The sequence below is a fragment of the Sander lucioperca genome, chromosome 15 (genome assembly GCF_008315115.2).
Source record: "Sander lucioperca isolate FBNREF2018 chromosome 15, SLUC_FBN_1.2, whole genome shotgun sequence".
Taxonomy (NCBI): Eukaryota; Metazoa; Chordata; class Actinopteri; order Perciformes; family Percidae; genus Sander; species Sander lucioperca.
The window spans coordinates 14,696,730-14,711,912 of NC_050187.1; the positions used below are offsets into that span (position 1 = coordinate 14,696,730).

Below are 15,183 nucleotides of genomic sequence, written 5' to 3' on the forward strand. Positions count from 1 at the left end.
GAGAGCAAGGCTGGTACATACAGATTAATAGTAGCAACCAGTATAGCAGTAAGTATTTTTTATATTATATTTTTAATAATAGTTTTCTTTTTTTTTTTATAAGTCCATGACTTAAATAGGTAAATCACAAGACATTCTCACTGACTGCCACCAGGATTCAATCAATTTTCACTCAAAGCAATGCTAACATCTAGTGTCTAAACTGATAAATAAAAAACAGCATTTATTTCTCATTTTCATCATTATAAACCAGAGTTCCACACTGGATAAAATGCTTAATTTGCTAGTTCATATCTTGAATTAGATATCGCACGTCCAGTGCAAGATTAGCAGTTTCTACAGCAACTTGCAATGCATTGAGTTTAGCCGTGAAGGAGTCAAGCACACGTGGCTGCACAGTAGGGACTCTAAAAAGAGGTGCAGGGGAGAACTGTGGGTATTTAGTGTTTAAGTAAGTCCACTTCTGATTAGTGCTACTTTCCACCAGTCCACAGCCACAAAAGCCCGAGCTATCCTCCATGCGTTCTTCCATGACATCTGCAGGGTGACTCCAGTGGTGAGCATGAGTCAGATCCATTAAAGAATTCCCACCGTCGTGCTGCAGCGCTGCGGCCACAGACTCCAGAGATTGGCAAAATCCCTCCACGCCGCGAAGGTACTCTGTCTGTGAGCACCCTAGTACAGATACTGTCTCTGTGACTTTATCCATGCTCTAAGACGGAAATATGTTCATGAGTTTACTGTGAAGACGTGAAATTAATCAAATTGGACTGTTTTAGGCAAAATATTGGATCTCACCTTGTGTCTTACGTAGGCAGCTAAGTGGGTCTCAGTACACCCACCTCCAAGTAAGGCAGCTGGTTCCCTCAGGGTGAGCCTCAACACATGTTCAGTCTTCTGGCAAACCACCTTTAAAAAGGACACATATTACCACATCAGTTCATCTGTCAAACTTGCCTCACACATTCCAAGCTGATGTCTCTGTGTAAAAGCTATTATTATGCGTTTCTCAAGGTTTAAAAAAAATATGTGATGCCAGTTGATGCTTTCACCAAAAGTGCTGACCAAAAGTTGATTCCCTCCCCCTGGCTGTGTTAGTAAAAAACTAACTCAATTTAATTCAATTCAATTTTATTTATAGTATCAAATCATAACAAGAGTTATCTCGAGACACTTTACAGATAGAGTAGGTCTAGACCACACTCTGTAGTTTACGAAGCCCCAACTATTACAGTGGTTGCCTCAAGAGAAAGCATTAGCAGTAGCTATTGCGACAGTGGCAAGGAAAAACTCCCTTTTTTGTTAGGAAGAAACCTCGGACAGACCCAGACTCTTGGTAGGCGGTGCCTGACGGCACCGGTTGGGGGTGTGATGAATGGTGGCAATAATAGTCATAATAAAGATAGTGGAACAGTGGCCACAATGGTAGTCGTAGTAGTTCATGTCATAGTAGGGCACAGCAGGGCGTTATGGGGTGTGGTGTGGCACAGCAGCCTGGGTGGATGCGGTTGGACGCAGCAGGACGCAGTCGGACACTGCGGGGAATCGCAGAGCGTAGCAGAGTGTAGTAGGTCCATAACGACAGCTGCACCCAAGACCCCCGGTATAGGTGCCACCCTATTCTAAGGCTCCATACTCCATACTAATTGAGCTTTATGGGGCAGTATATTATCAATCATATTTCTGCTTTAAGCCGCCTACACATGATCCACAGTAAAACCGCTCTGCATTGGCTATGCCACTATTTTCCTATGGGGAGAGCGGTGGCGACAACTCGGAAGAAGCGCTACCCTTGGCGTTGCGCCCCTTGTTGCCGCTGACCTTTCAAGGCGCAACCAAAGCCAGAAGCAATGATGACGTATACCTAGGCTGCGCTTTGTCTCTGTGCCTGCAATATGCTCTGTGCCCTACCTGGTGGTTTTACCTCTGATCATGTGTACGCGGCTTTATGGAATAATATCTAGTGGACATGCAAATCTTAGTAGGAGGGAGATATCCCTCTGATGTTTAGGAGTGAATCTATGATGTAATTTCCATTCCTGTGCATGGGTTCTCTCTTTACGAGTCAACAGTACAGTCGCCACACTCCTCACTGCATCTTACCTTTAGCTCACTTAACATTGTCTCGTTCCTGTGGCAGAGGATCATGGTGCAGATCGCCGAATCCCCAGGCGGTTGTAAATGCAGCATTGTCTTGGATCCAAACTGCTTAATACTGAGATCCCTCACCTTCCCGTAGGCCTTGGTTGGGATTGTGATGTGCAATGTAGCCACAGGTTGAGCCCCTATAAGTTAAATTTAGAGAGAAATTAAACACACCCTCACACACAGTGCAAAGTAACAGTACATTTTATACACGTCTCTGTAATTCAATATTTTTGGTATTTGGAAACTTTGGGAGGTTGACACAAATGTAAAAGTATTGTGGTTTCAAATGGATTGTTTTTATATTAATTTGAAAATAATGGATCGATCCAGCCAGGATTTAAGACATATAGACCCCTACCTGTCAGCTGCGTAAGTGGCTCCATGAGAGTGATTCCCAGTCTCTCTATCACTACGATGCCATGGCTCCTCAGGTATTGCTGTAGGACTGGGTGTATGACCTTCTGGCATATAAAGAGCTTCACCTCATCTTTAACCACCTGTTCACCGAGCTTTAGGAGCTGATCCAATATCTGCGAGTCTGTGTCTACACCCGGGTGCACCTCAATTGTCCCTCCCAGGTCAGAAAGGTCTCCAGCAAGAGATGCACTGAACACCACCATGCACATTGGATTTGAATGCAGGTTCTCTACCTTGTTGAGGCAAAAGACATCAGGCATGTCCACCAGTAAACCTGGAAACACTGCAGAGTTTAGCACAGAATGACCTTCAACAGAGACGGTCACTATTTTGCCAAGACTGACTATACCCGGGTTGTTACAGGGAACAGTCAGCAAAAAAGCTTGTACAGCCAACTTGCTGATGTGAAGTGCCTCTCGCTCGGTTAGCACACATGCTGGTTTGCTAGAGATAATACTGCGAGCTAATGTGATCAAGCTCTGGCTGCTGCAGAAGTCGAGCTTCACTTTACAACCACAGTCTTGTCGTTGTAGGTAACTAGTGCACAGACCCAACAAGTGCTTGTTCACGCTGGTAGCCACATTTCCTCGGAGACCAGACTGCTTTGCTTGCTCAATAAGAGACAAACAAAGAATGGAAGCAAACAAACCACAGTCACTGAAACGAGAAACGTGGTTGAGAATGGAGGTTTTTATCAGATTTATAAAAGGCTGTGATGAGGAAATGGCTGGAAGGAGAACTGAGGAGGTTGAGGTAGTTATAACGTGTCCTCCAATGTTGTTATGAACTTGTTTTAGTCTACCTGTCGGACCAATACAAGATCTCAAAAGCTGTCTTAGCAAATGGAGCCTGTTACAAATATCAGTGTTGCCCAGTGGTAGATCCGTACAAAGCGATGGAGATTTCTTGACGAGTCGAGACATCACTGAAGCAGCAATTTCTCAAGGCACTGGCAAAGCGGGTTCACCAACGTCGAAAACCCAACGTTACAGAAACAACAGCGAGATTAGCTTTTTGAGTAGCCACGGTACGACGAGTTGTCATTACCATAGACTGTATTATTACGGTGTCCTTTTAGACTGTTAGAAAACGCTACTTTGCGTTAAATCAGCTTTGCTTGCCACGACTTGGATAGTGAGGCTTATTGAATTACCTGACGAAAATGAAACATATTTGGGGATACACCCCTTTATATAATACACTGAACAAATCAAACAATGTTGATTTTTATATTACAGTGGCTATTTAATGATGAAAAATACCGTAGTTAGATACAATTCGACAACATAATGTCGAGGTTAAAACAGGCAATTTCAATACGCAACTCGTTTCCATGGTAGCGCACAGCGTTGGGTCCTGGTGGTATTCCTTCTCATGCATGGTTCTGTTCTCTTATCCATGGTCCTATTCGATAAACAAACTGAAGTGGCTGCTCTCACGACTAATCTAAAACTCAGTAACTCCCCACTACCCCGCACAGAGGTGGACAGTCGCCTTGCTACCTTGTTAATTCGCCAAAAGCTCCGACTCATAGTGGCTTTGCAGTTGTTGGACTACAAACTGTACAAACTTAAGGTGACGTCATCTCCTGTCGCCGCCTCATCGTCTGACAGACAACATCGGACAACATTCAAAACATTTGGCGGTATGACATTGACATCTGTTGTTATTTTTTTAATCTACTTACACAACGTTGTATAACGTTACACCACATTAGTTTATTAAACTAATAGTGTCATTAACGTGTAATGTGGTAATGATGGCTTAACGTTAGAGCCATAATTTTGTTTCTTAACAACTTGAATCATTCGCCTCGTGAGAGAGATCAGTTGGACCGGTAACCGTTACTCAATACGCCGTTACGTGACGTTACAATTAACGTTAACTAGCTAGCTACCTAGCTTGGATAGGTAGCTATCCAAGCTAGGTAGCTAGCTAGTTGGCTAAACTCTAAATAATTTACGGCGAAAATACTTTAGCTTTAATCTACCTACATTTGAAGAGCCCACGTTGGTCTTCACAACTTGATTAAGTTGAATTAAGGTCAAAACATATGACGTTAACTAACCAGTGCAGCTAGCTAATATAACTTTTACCATCAAAACTCTTTTAGGGTAAAGTTAAGCAGCGCTGGACTAACATTACAGTATTGCGTTTAGGTAAACCTAATAAATGGCAATGTAAAGAAATTAAATACTGTAATTATTACCAAACCACCATGTTATCTCTGCAAGTGCTATTGATCTCCTACAGACTAACGTTAGCTATCTTATTATAGACACTAAATGTCTTTTGTTAAGGTGATAAACTAAGCTTGCTGCCAGCTTTATGTTGTGTTGTTTTTACGGTGTTCCCTGTGTAATCCATGATCCACTTGTATTAGGTGAAACTAGCGGACTGCTGTGTTCACTGCAATGGCTCCTCTCAAATTTGTCATTAAGGTAAGTGAAAATAAAATATACAGCATACAGACCTCTGTAGTGCAGTGTTATACTGTTATTGTAGTGTTATATTAAAAAGTATTGTGTTGTATTGGGCTTTAAATTAGTTTTGTGAGCCTACCATTTGAATAAAGCTGAGAATAAACATATGAGAAATGGCATAAAAAAGCTCAGAAATATTTTAAAGATAAGGTATTGTGTTTTACTCAACATGTATATGTGTTTATCTGTTTGAAGTATGTTTTAGACAAATTCTGTAACTTTCAAGTTTAGATTTTTTTAATTATATTTGCTCAGAACCAAAGTTATGCAGTGCTGTTCCCATGTTACATTGTAAACTGAGTTTATAACCAATTTATTGTAATTCTGTGTGTCCAGTTTCACATTAAAATGTTTAACAAAGGTAGATGGTCTACTAATCACACAAAATGGTAACCAAAAATAAAAGGTTATTATCTGAACTCATGTTAAAGCTATAGTGCGTAGTTTCTGTCGCCCCCATGAGAAATTCTAAACAATGACAACAACACTGTTGTTGCATCGGCATGATACAAGCCTATCGTAATTGCGCACCGCCCCCACCCTTCCCCTACGCAGTTGCTAGTAGCCAAGGAGGACACGGAGGATTAAAAAAAACATGATGGACTCTTCAGAAGAGGTAATTATCTTCACTTGAGTTTCTGTGTGCGAAAGTCGCCGAACGACAACAATTTCTAAACACAGCCATGCTGAGAACTACAGAGAGTGTTTTGTGGAGCTTAATAAACTCATTTGGCAATGGCTTGAATGTAATGGACGTTCATTAAAGAGCTCATATTGTGCTTTTTGGCTTTTCCCCTTTCCTTTATTGTGTTATATATAGTTTTGTGTACATTATAGGTTTACAAAGTGAAAAAGCCCAAAGTCCACCCCAAAGGGACTTACCATCTCCAACAGAAAACACTAGCGTGGCACGCCTTCATACTCTGCTTCTGACTGGCTAGTAGTCCTTACCTAGCTACTGCGCATGTGCGACGCCCAACAAAGATGGAACAGATGTGTGATGCCTCACTCTGTAGCTAAAACAGAGAGCTCAACACACAGAGTGAAAAGAGGAGCTGCAGCAAAAATATGGTGTTTTTGAAAATTAAACTATGTAAACCTATTTTGATATAACCTCTAAATACAATTATGAACCTGAAAATGAGCATAATATGAGCACTTTAATATAAAAATGTTACGCACTTAATCATATTCTTCAAATATTGCTGTGAATATGTACATCATGTGGAAAATAATCTATTGTTTCAAAGCAAAGAAGCGTTTGGGTGCTTTTCACTGATCACAAAGTCTCACAATTACTTAAAAGTATAATATGCTACGTAAGCCTAAAAAACATTGTATGGACTAATACACAAATAATCCCTCTCAATCATTATTTATGACCCACTAGAAGTGTGTGGCGTTGTCTGTATCTGCAGCATCCCTGCCATCTGCCTGTATTTTCTCTTTTCTCTTTTCTTTTTTCTGAGTGCGGGATGTTTATTGCCGTCAAAAAAGGGCCTTGGGCCCCACGTGTGTGTGTAATCCCCTCCCAAAACAGAGTGCAGGTTGTGCTGCTCGTTCTCTTTCCCCACTGCTCTTTTGCCCCTTAGCGTCTCAAACCAATGCATACGTTTAACGACACACACACACACACACACACACACACACACACACACACACACACACACACACACAGACAGACAGAATATAGCTTTGCATTCACTCATATTCGGCTATGCAGCACTGTCCCGTGGAGGTGTGGGTGTATTTATTTGTGCTTTAGAAGGTTACCACTGTGAAGCAATCCAAAAATAACGTCACTGCTTTGTTTGGCACTCCCTCTCTTCATTCACTCTCTAACTCACACAACCACTGCTGCTTTTTTCTCTCTCTCTCTCTCTCTCTCTCTCTCTCTCTCTCTCTCTCTCTCTCTACAGAGGACTACATATTATCCTTTAAAACAAAAAATGTTTTCCCACATAAAATGCACACAAGATACTAAAGAATAAGTTAAATCTGCATTTGATTAAAGCTTTTCAGCTTGTATTGCCAGCGTTCATAATAAACAACAATTTTTCCATTACTGTCAAACAACTGCTACAGATGCTAGTTCCATCAAGTGGCACAAGTTATTATAGTCTATGTTAAACCAGCTGTTGTGCAGTAGGGGAAAATATAGCTTGCTTATCTCACATTTACAGTTAAATATCTTGTTGCAACGCCTTCTATGTTGGGTTTTATACCTTTTCTGTTTCTATGTATGCTTCTTAGTAGCACATTCTTCGGCCACTAGAGGGAAGTACAGATCCATGTTTTACCTGTCTGGCCTCCACATTCTGATGTTGTTATTCATCATTTAGAACACATTATTCAGAGTTATTGCTCACCTTTTGTAAACCTCAACTGTCTGCCTCCCTGAGAGCCTTTTGTTAATGGACACAGCCATACAGAGCAGAGGAAACTCATTCTATTAAAAAGCCAAGCTGTTCATCCTCAGTCTGATACTCTGTCAGGAATAATGCACATCAGATGTTTTTGTTAAGTGCAGGAAAAGCCGCTGGTTTCTCTTTTGTTGATGTTTCATTTATTGAGAGTTTTGGATGAGGGCTGCAGACATTTGCACTGATCTCTCACATCCTCCATAATGCCATGTGTGCCTAGTTGACCAGATATTGCATTCACTCCCTTTATTTGTTTCATATGCATGCCTGCATACAGGCTGCCCCACCACCCCCCTCAGCTGGTTGTGGGAGAGTAAAACCCTGGAGGTTCACGGAGGGTTCCATCCCACTGGGCACATTATTATACTGTTGTGTTACTCTGCCTGAGAAAATGCACACAGCCTCTGCTATGCTTAACCAACTAACCACAAACAAGTATGCTAGAATCAGTCGAAACAATAGCATTCAAGGCGCTACCCTGGGCTCCTCTTTTGCAAAACAAACACCACGACCACTATATTTTTTAATAAATGAATTACCTACTTACCTTAGAATATTAAAGAACAAAAATCTGCTCAAGAGACGTTTTTTTAACAAAGGCATGTTGCAAAGTCTGTTTGCCAGCTTGCACAGACAGCAAGGATCATTGGAGCAATTATGAGTTCTGTTGTTGGATTCACCATGCCATGTTTAGTAGGCTGTTCAGCAGTGTGTTTTATGATTCTTTCTCCTAAAATGTTTTCAAAGCAGCTCCCTCCCTGGTCTGTGGAACTGCAGGAGGTGCTGGTATGCTCCTTCTTAAATAGGCTTAGACTATATAGTGACCAGCCACTTCTCAGACCTCCCGAAAAGGGCCTGCAGGCTAAAATACTGATCTACTGAAGCGCTTGCTGTCTGCCAGGACATTACAGATGCAGAGCCCTGCAATCTGCCTTCTATTAGCAATAGGCACTGCTGACTTTCTTACCATCTAATGTAGTAGTTTGAGACAGAGAGTGTTTTTTAAGAATAAAAAGATTGAGGTATCACAGAGCAGTTTAATGTCAGAGGTTCATGTGCTGTTTGGTGTTGTTGTCACTCTGCAGATGAACTCATATCGGACCACACACCGTGCGTCTGTACAAAATCATTGCAGTCTGATTAGAAACATTTTAACACTTTCCAACTTGGGGAATCTTTCACAAGAGAAGGTGACAAGAATAAAACAAACAAAAGGCCTCTTTCATCTCAGCGCTGCCCTACATTGCGGTACAGAATTCACATTTCCTAACCAGGTCAACCCCTTCTCAGCCTGCTATTTCTCTCTATCTACCAATTTCTCAAGGATGTGTCTGCCTGAGTTTTGTTTGCTGAGTTTTACCTGGAGTTATTCCTGTCTGTTCTTGCTACTGGAATTCCACTCATGGGCTGTGTCTCTTTTTCTCATCAAATAAAGAGGACTCAGGTGTGCCAACATTCATCAGAATGAAGGGAGCTTTGCACACAAAACACTTCCGCTCACTATCTGTAAATAATATTCGCCTCAGTAATAATCAAGTCTCAAGCTTCACTGCTCAGTATCTGGCAGTTTGAAAAATTGGAAAAGAGAATTGTCTCTCTTGCCGTTAAAAAAAGAAGGGGGAAACCCAGGTGACTCACAGCACAGAGAGAGCTGGGAATGAGGCAAATACAGCCTGAGAGCAAGGTTGTCACACCCACAGATCTAAAGAGCTCCCCTGGGTTCTTTGCAGACTTGCAGAAAGAGAGAGACAAAGGGAGAGTGGGAGAGATGTAAGTTATATTGAGTGAGACCGCATCTGCTGCTCCTTCTCCCAATGTAAACATCTGCGGCTGGTTAGTGTTAGCCTCTGAGCTAAGTGCAGTCCGAGAACGTCTGGTTCTTATACGGCGCGATAGCAATGGCAAAGGGCAGCGAGGTGGGGAGGCGGGTGAAGCTGCTCGAAGAGTCTGGGCCCCGTGCCCAACTTGGAGCAGCATAGGCGGGAGGCTGGAGAGCCAGGTCTGGGAGAGAGATAAGGGAAGGTAGAGAGTGTTTTGGGAACTGAGAGTGATATAGACCAGAGCCCTGAAGGCCAGAAAAGAAAAGGAGCCGTCGGCGGCTTTGAATTAGGATTTCTTTATTTACAGAAATATGAAGGAATTTTCTCGCGTTGTGCTGTGAACTGTGGGCAGCTTGGGTCTTAAATGTTTCTAATGTTTTTGTCTTTTGTTAACCCTTTTGTCCCTGCATGTCATGGTTATCAGATTGGCAGTGGGGAGAATTAGGACAGAAGTTGAGCTTAGCCTGCAGGAAAACTCCTATTCATTCACCGTGTGACAGCACACAAAAGATGGCACAATAAAGGATTTGGTATTAAGTAGCTCTCCTTGCCGCCTCTCATTCAGCCTTCAGCCTCTGTTCATAACTCTAAAAAAGCCTGTGCAAGACGGAGAACAAAGCAGTGCTGGCCCACTTTAGTATGTATTAAAAGTGTAACTTCCTCTAGAATTAGGCCCTTTATCAAACCTTTCTTTCCAACAACAGCGGCAGTTGCGTAGAGTATTGCTTTAAATGTTTCAAAGCAAAGTACACAAAATAGGAGAGCTCATGAATTTGATAAATGAATATGTGAGCTTAATGAAATCCTTCAGGGTCCTACTGATGGTGCTGTAGAGATGGTGATTTCTACTCTTTCAATGAGCTTACTGCATTCTTATAGGCACTTTCAAAGGAAGACAAGGTTTTTGTGGTCTGTATTACTGCGTCTGCAAAGTATTAGGCTGCCACCAGAGATCTCCCTAAAGAAGGGCCGTAGCTGGGGTCATAGTTCATGGCAGAGTTCAGCTTAGAGATCCACCGGTCACTCTTTGTTCTGGGAGTTGACAAGGTAGTAGACCACATGATGTGATTGTAGTTGGAGCCTTTGTGTAAAATTAGATTCTGCTGCTTTTGTGTCCTTTCTGCCACACTCAACACAAACTTCCTTTGTAAAAGCTCTGATGGCTGCACCTAAACAGCGCCACCTTGACTCAAAGATTGACACTTCAGCAGGTAATTTGGGCCTCCACCAAATCCCCAGTTTTGCTGAGCAAACACATTTTTGTTCTTATTAGTGTGATTGCATTAGTTTGCTTCCCTGACAAAATCCCCCTTTTCGGAGAAGCCCACATGCCGTTTTTGTGTGAAGGGGGGGGGCAGACCAATGTTTGTCATTAATGTCCAGTTCCCATTTGAGTCTTGTCTGCTTCTCTAATGTGATAAAAGGACGTTAGTCTAAGGCTTGCTAGATGTCTGGCTTTCGACCCAAAACACAGACTCAATCGGAAGCTCACAAACCACTTTTAAGGTATTCACCCTGCTGTGTCTCCATAAGGGCCGCAATCTCTACACTGCACCCTTCGGTCCAGGATATTGATCAAATTAACCTTGTGTCGCTCTTTTGAGCTAGCATTAGCTTGTGTAATTTTGAGGCATGCACCCTAGAAGATTGATCTTGTGGTCCCTATTGGGATTTAAACACATGGAGATGACAGAATAATAGAAACACATGCCATTATAAAGTATTCCAAAACAGAATTAACATTTCTTTGACACATTGTCAATATTATTAGTTTTGCATGATTTATTGCAGGGCCGTTATACCTGATAAACTGGTGTGCATAGTGGCAGGGTTGCTATACTCATCTGTAAAGCCATTCATAGGTCTCTAAAGTCAGGGACTAAAGTCATGATACAAAAACCCATCCAGCGTGTGTCAAGTCCAACCCCAAGAAACCACTGTGGGGCTCATCCATTAGTCCTGTGTTTTTGAGTGACAAGGTCTGACCCTCTGTTGTTAGGCTTTCCCACACACTGGTAATTGTTGGAGGCAGTCAGCTGAGGCCACCAGTCATCCGTGGACCGCTGTGAGACAAAGGGCAGAGGATGGAGAGAATACTGATATGTAGGGACGAGCTGATTCTGACAGGCAACATGCATACATTTTATACATGAGGAGCTTGCACATAAGGGGGGCTGTGTTCTGGTCCATGGCATTCTTGTCTTTTGTGAAAGCATGTTTTTGTATAGCGACTTTTGTTTATTTATTAAGTTCCTACAGAAGCTATTCCGTATTTAACACTTTTCCATTTGTGGTTATCACGTCTTGATGTTTGGACCTTTGTACTCTGTACTGTGTTTTGTTCTCACATATTTTCGAGATATGGATGGAGCTATGAGTCAGAGGATCACAGATTAATGCATTGCCTTTCATGAGAGACTTAGAATTACATAAATTTCCCATTAGTCTTGGTAACACTGATGCAGAGTACAAGTTGGCACACATTAGGGCTTTAGGACTTAGAGACATAGAAGACATCCTGAAGAAGAACAGTGCAAGCTATGACTGAAATTGAGCTCAACATTCACAGCTCAGTCATTGGGGGGCGCCCTTTCCTCTAGTTGACCTGCAAGTAGAATTAAGGAAGCAGCTTCACTTCAGTTATTTTCTGCAGACAGACCATGACAAAGAAAAATGCTCTCATGGGGAAAAAAAGACAAATATGTGTCAGCTTGATTTGCTCAGAGCCAGTATTTAGCCTTTTGATGTAATTTGAAAAAAAGGTTGTGAATAAAACTTTCTCAATCTTCTCATAACAAATAAGCTAACCTGACTCCTTTTTAAACAAGAGGAGGAGACAGTTGGAAAGTTTAGGCCTGTGTCTAGAATTAGGACCTAAGTAGCCGGGGTCTTCCCCTGCACACCCGGTTCATTCTTTCTGTCGCGTCATCCTGAGAGCGAGACCCGTAGGAACATCCCTCAAGCCTGGGTTGTAGAGTTTAGTCATTCTGTCTGCAATACTTGGGCCCAGGGGACGAGCCTGGCCCAAAACAAAGCTTTTAGTGTGCATAACTATTCCCTGTTACTAAATGAATAACCTCATCTGTTTGTACACACTCTTTTCCAGTTCTACGTGGTGAGCCTGAAATCTGTATCTGGTTTTGTCTTTATATGACTTTGTTTTTGCTACCCCATTCAGTTCAATGCTTTTTGCTGCATTGTCACTGTGGGTTTTAGGGCAGTACTTGTTGCTCCTCTGTGTCATGTTGTGGGTGGTCTCAGTCCATCCATTACTTCCTTGTCCAGGGAGAGGCAAAGTTCACACGAGACCCACATCCATTTGCTCTCTCTGCAGCGGGCAGCTTTTGCACTCGTGTAAACCATAATCAGGCTAGCCTGAGAAAGATGTAACGGCAACTTAACCAGCCGCGGCATTTCTGGCCTCCCTGTCCCTTGTAGCTTATTGTCATTGACACACAATGACGTAGTGCTTCAGGAATCCACTCTGCAGCCCTCTACTCAGCTTTCTACAGAACTCAAAAGTAGTGCAGAAACATGTGGAGTGCTTTAGGGTAGATGTGAGATTTTCACCACCACTCTGATGCAAAGTTAGGATAATCCTAATGTATGTGGTACATCTTTAGACTTCCTTGTGCAGCCTGTTGTGACCTGAGGCGGTGACTGTATTGCTAAAGCTTATAGAACAAGAAAATACTTTTTATGCTGAGAGAGGGGACATGTAAGGAGACAGACAGTGCCATACCTTTTTTGTAAAGAAATTGGTAAAGAGATGGCTAGACAGAGAATCAGAATGGAGGGGACTGCTTTGAGAGGGCTGGGGTGATGTTTGAGGACACAGGGGGTCCTTGTGGTTTGTCTCGCTGTCAATCACCCACACTGATTTCCTTTGTTGTCTGTGAGCTCAATGCCCCTCAGAAACCTGTGGCTGTCCTTCCTCTTTGTGTTACAGTGTGGGAACTTTGCTGTGCTGGTGGATCTCCACGTTCTGCCCCTGGGCGGCCAAGAGGACGCCAGCTGGTTTACTACAGACCACATCGAGGTACAGACACAAGGAGAAGGGCGTGCGCGTGAATAAGTGTGCGTGTGAATATATGTCTTCTGGTCTGCTGGGGGCCTTTTCAAAAGTCAGCAGCAGCGTGGAATTGAAAATGACTTTGAGCCTTCTGTCTGTTCTTCTTAGGGGCTTTCATTGTTGCAAAACTCATCTCTCCACCTAGCCACCTGTGGAGTTGCCTTTCTGACCTTTCACTTGAGACTTTTACTGTCCTGTTGTCTGCCTGTGCTCATTAATCTCTTCTTATAAAATCAAATAACTTGTGTTGTCTCAGCAGTTCATAAACATGTAGCTGTACTGAAATATCTGTTTGTAGGAGGTTACAGCCCTGGTTCGTGATGCTGTGGACCAGAGGGTTAAGCAGCACACAGAGTACCTCCACAATAGAAGACAGCCCAAACAGAAGAAGGAGCTGGCATCTGCTTCAGCTTTCTTTGTGAAAGGTAACACACCATCTTGTGACCCTCATTACACTGCCCTAGAGCCAAAAAGTCCAGTATTTATTATGCTATAATGTATTGCTTTACGGTCCATTATTGTGTGTAACATTGCTTCTTTATTGGAGCATTAGTTTAAATTGTTATTTGGTAATGTATTCAAATTCTATGTATTCTGATTTGATTTCACTTTTGCTCATTACTCTGGAATGTAGTCTTTGTCTTCCCTTTCACTGTCTAGGTGTGTCGATCATCAACTCTTTAATAAGTAAAATTGTTTACTTTGGCTAACAACTCAAAACTGTTATTTATTCACTTGGACCTCAGTGCAGCGATATGGGCTCTGTGCACGGAGGTGGGCCACTGAGTTCTGAGGAGGATGGGAATGTTGTTACAAAACAGTTTGAGAAGTATTTCATGGCTACCTTTTTTTGGAGAGTGTGGGAGGAAAGACAACAGAACTAGTTGGGACACGGCAGCTCTCTACGCCCAGGGTGTGACCTGAAGTCAGGAGCTGATATGAGTTTTTATATTGTGTTGCCCTGTTTAACTTGGCACAAAACGTAAGTCCATTTAAATGGCTAATGTTTGTTACACTTCTGTTTAATGTAGTGTTGGCGCAACTGTGTTCGTCTGTACTTGTAGTTAACTAGATGACACCAAAAACAGTTGCTCTGACACATACAACTCTATGCACAATGAGAAAAATCTATAAATTATGCTCCACTGGAAATAGGCCATTTCAATTCATCTCTTATTTATCCAATGCACGTACATTCCCCCAGCCCCCCACACACATGCCTTTGAAGCACTGTAAGCCTAGCTTCAGAGGAACCCCCAGCTGCGTGTTGTAAGTCAGACAGGTTTGTCACAGGTAGCAGTTAAGGGCAGTTAAACTGGGCTCACTCAGCAGGGCAGGCATGACTGTGAGAGTGGGATTACAGGGCAGTTGGCTCCATAAAGTTTCTCCTGTGGCTGCAGCTCTGCCTCTCACGCTACTCGCCTCCACTTAAGTCCTTTTATCCACTATGCTGTGCATTCATGTGTGCAATTGTCGTCATACACAGATACATGTGTGCATGTTATTCAACTTGATAAACATATAGTCATCCTAAGCAGGCATACTGGTTGCATGTATGTGCGTGCACGTGCACATGGGCGCTGATACACATCCGACCCAGTGAGAATCAAAGGAGCGACAGTGTGTTGGAGAGATATATCCTCCCCCTGGGCTAGGTGTGAACAGGCTGACAGGGTACGGTTACTGAAAAGCCTGTCTCATATTCCCCATGACAGACTGAGGAGAGACAGACATCTCTAATGATGGAGATCACAGACTAAGGCTCCACACACATACATTCACTCCACTGTGTGAACAAGGGGACTATCAGTATTTCAGCA

At 42.7% G+C, this 15,183-nt stretch overlaps 2 protein-coding genes across 2 annotated transcripts in view; one reads left to right on the forward strand and one right to left on the reverse strand.

Annotated features, from left to right (window-relative positions):
• Positions 1-99: 99 nt before the first annotated feature.
• Positions 100-3,488, reverse strand: mkks (McKusick-Kaufman syndrome). The gene is made up of 4 exons (XM_031301640.2): positions 2,507-3,488; positions 2,104-2,285; positions 799-909; positions 100-712 (listed from the first exon to the last, which is right to left on the reverse strand). The coding sequence occupies exons 1-4, from the start codon at positions 3,486-3,488 to the stop codon at positions 284-286; spliced, it is 1,704 nt and encodes a 567-aa protein (XP_031157500.1). The 3' UTR covers positions 100-283.
• Positions 3,489-3,945: 457 nt separating this feature from the next.
• The window catches only part of LOC116051324 (SLX4 interacting protein), a 32,615-nt gene continuing 21,377 nt past the window's right edge, over positions 3,946-15,183 (forward strand). Inside the window, exons 1-4 of the mRNA XM_031301652.2 lie at positions 3,946-4,210; positions 4,949-5,006; positions 13,241-13,330; positions 13,662-13,788. Of these exons, the coding sequence (XP_031157512.1) occupies positions 4,980-5,006; positions 13,241-13,330; positions 13,662-13,788 (244 nt within the window). The 5' untranslated portion in view covers positions 3,946-4,210; positions 4,949-4,979. The remainder of the gene's footprint in view (positions 4,211-4,948; positions 5,007-13,240; positions 13,331-13,661; positions 13,789-15,183) is intronic.

What these genes read in the sequence shown, in the direction of transcription:
- mkks (XM_031301640.2), bottom strand. Translation starts at nt 3,488, where the DNA reads ATGTCTCGACTCGTCAAGAAATCTCCATCGCTTTGTACGGATCTACCA. An exon ending in GCCACTTACGCAGCTGACAG is followed by an intron (nt 2,286 to 2,506) that starts GTAGGGGTCTAT and finishes TTTAACTTATAG; the next exon opens with GGGCTCAACCTGTGGCTACA. An exon ending in CTGCCTACGTAAGACACAAG is followed by an intron (nt 713 to 798) that starts GTGAGATCCAAT and finishes TTTCCGTCTTAG; the next exon opens with AGCATGGATAAAGTCACAGA.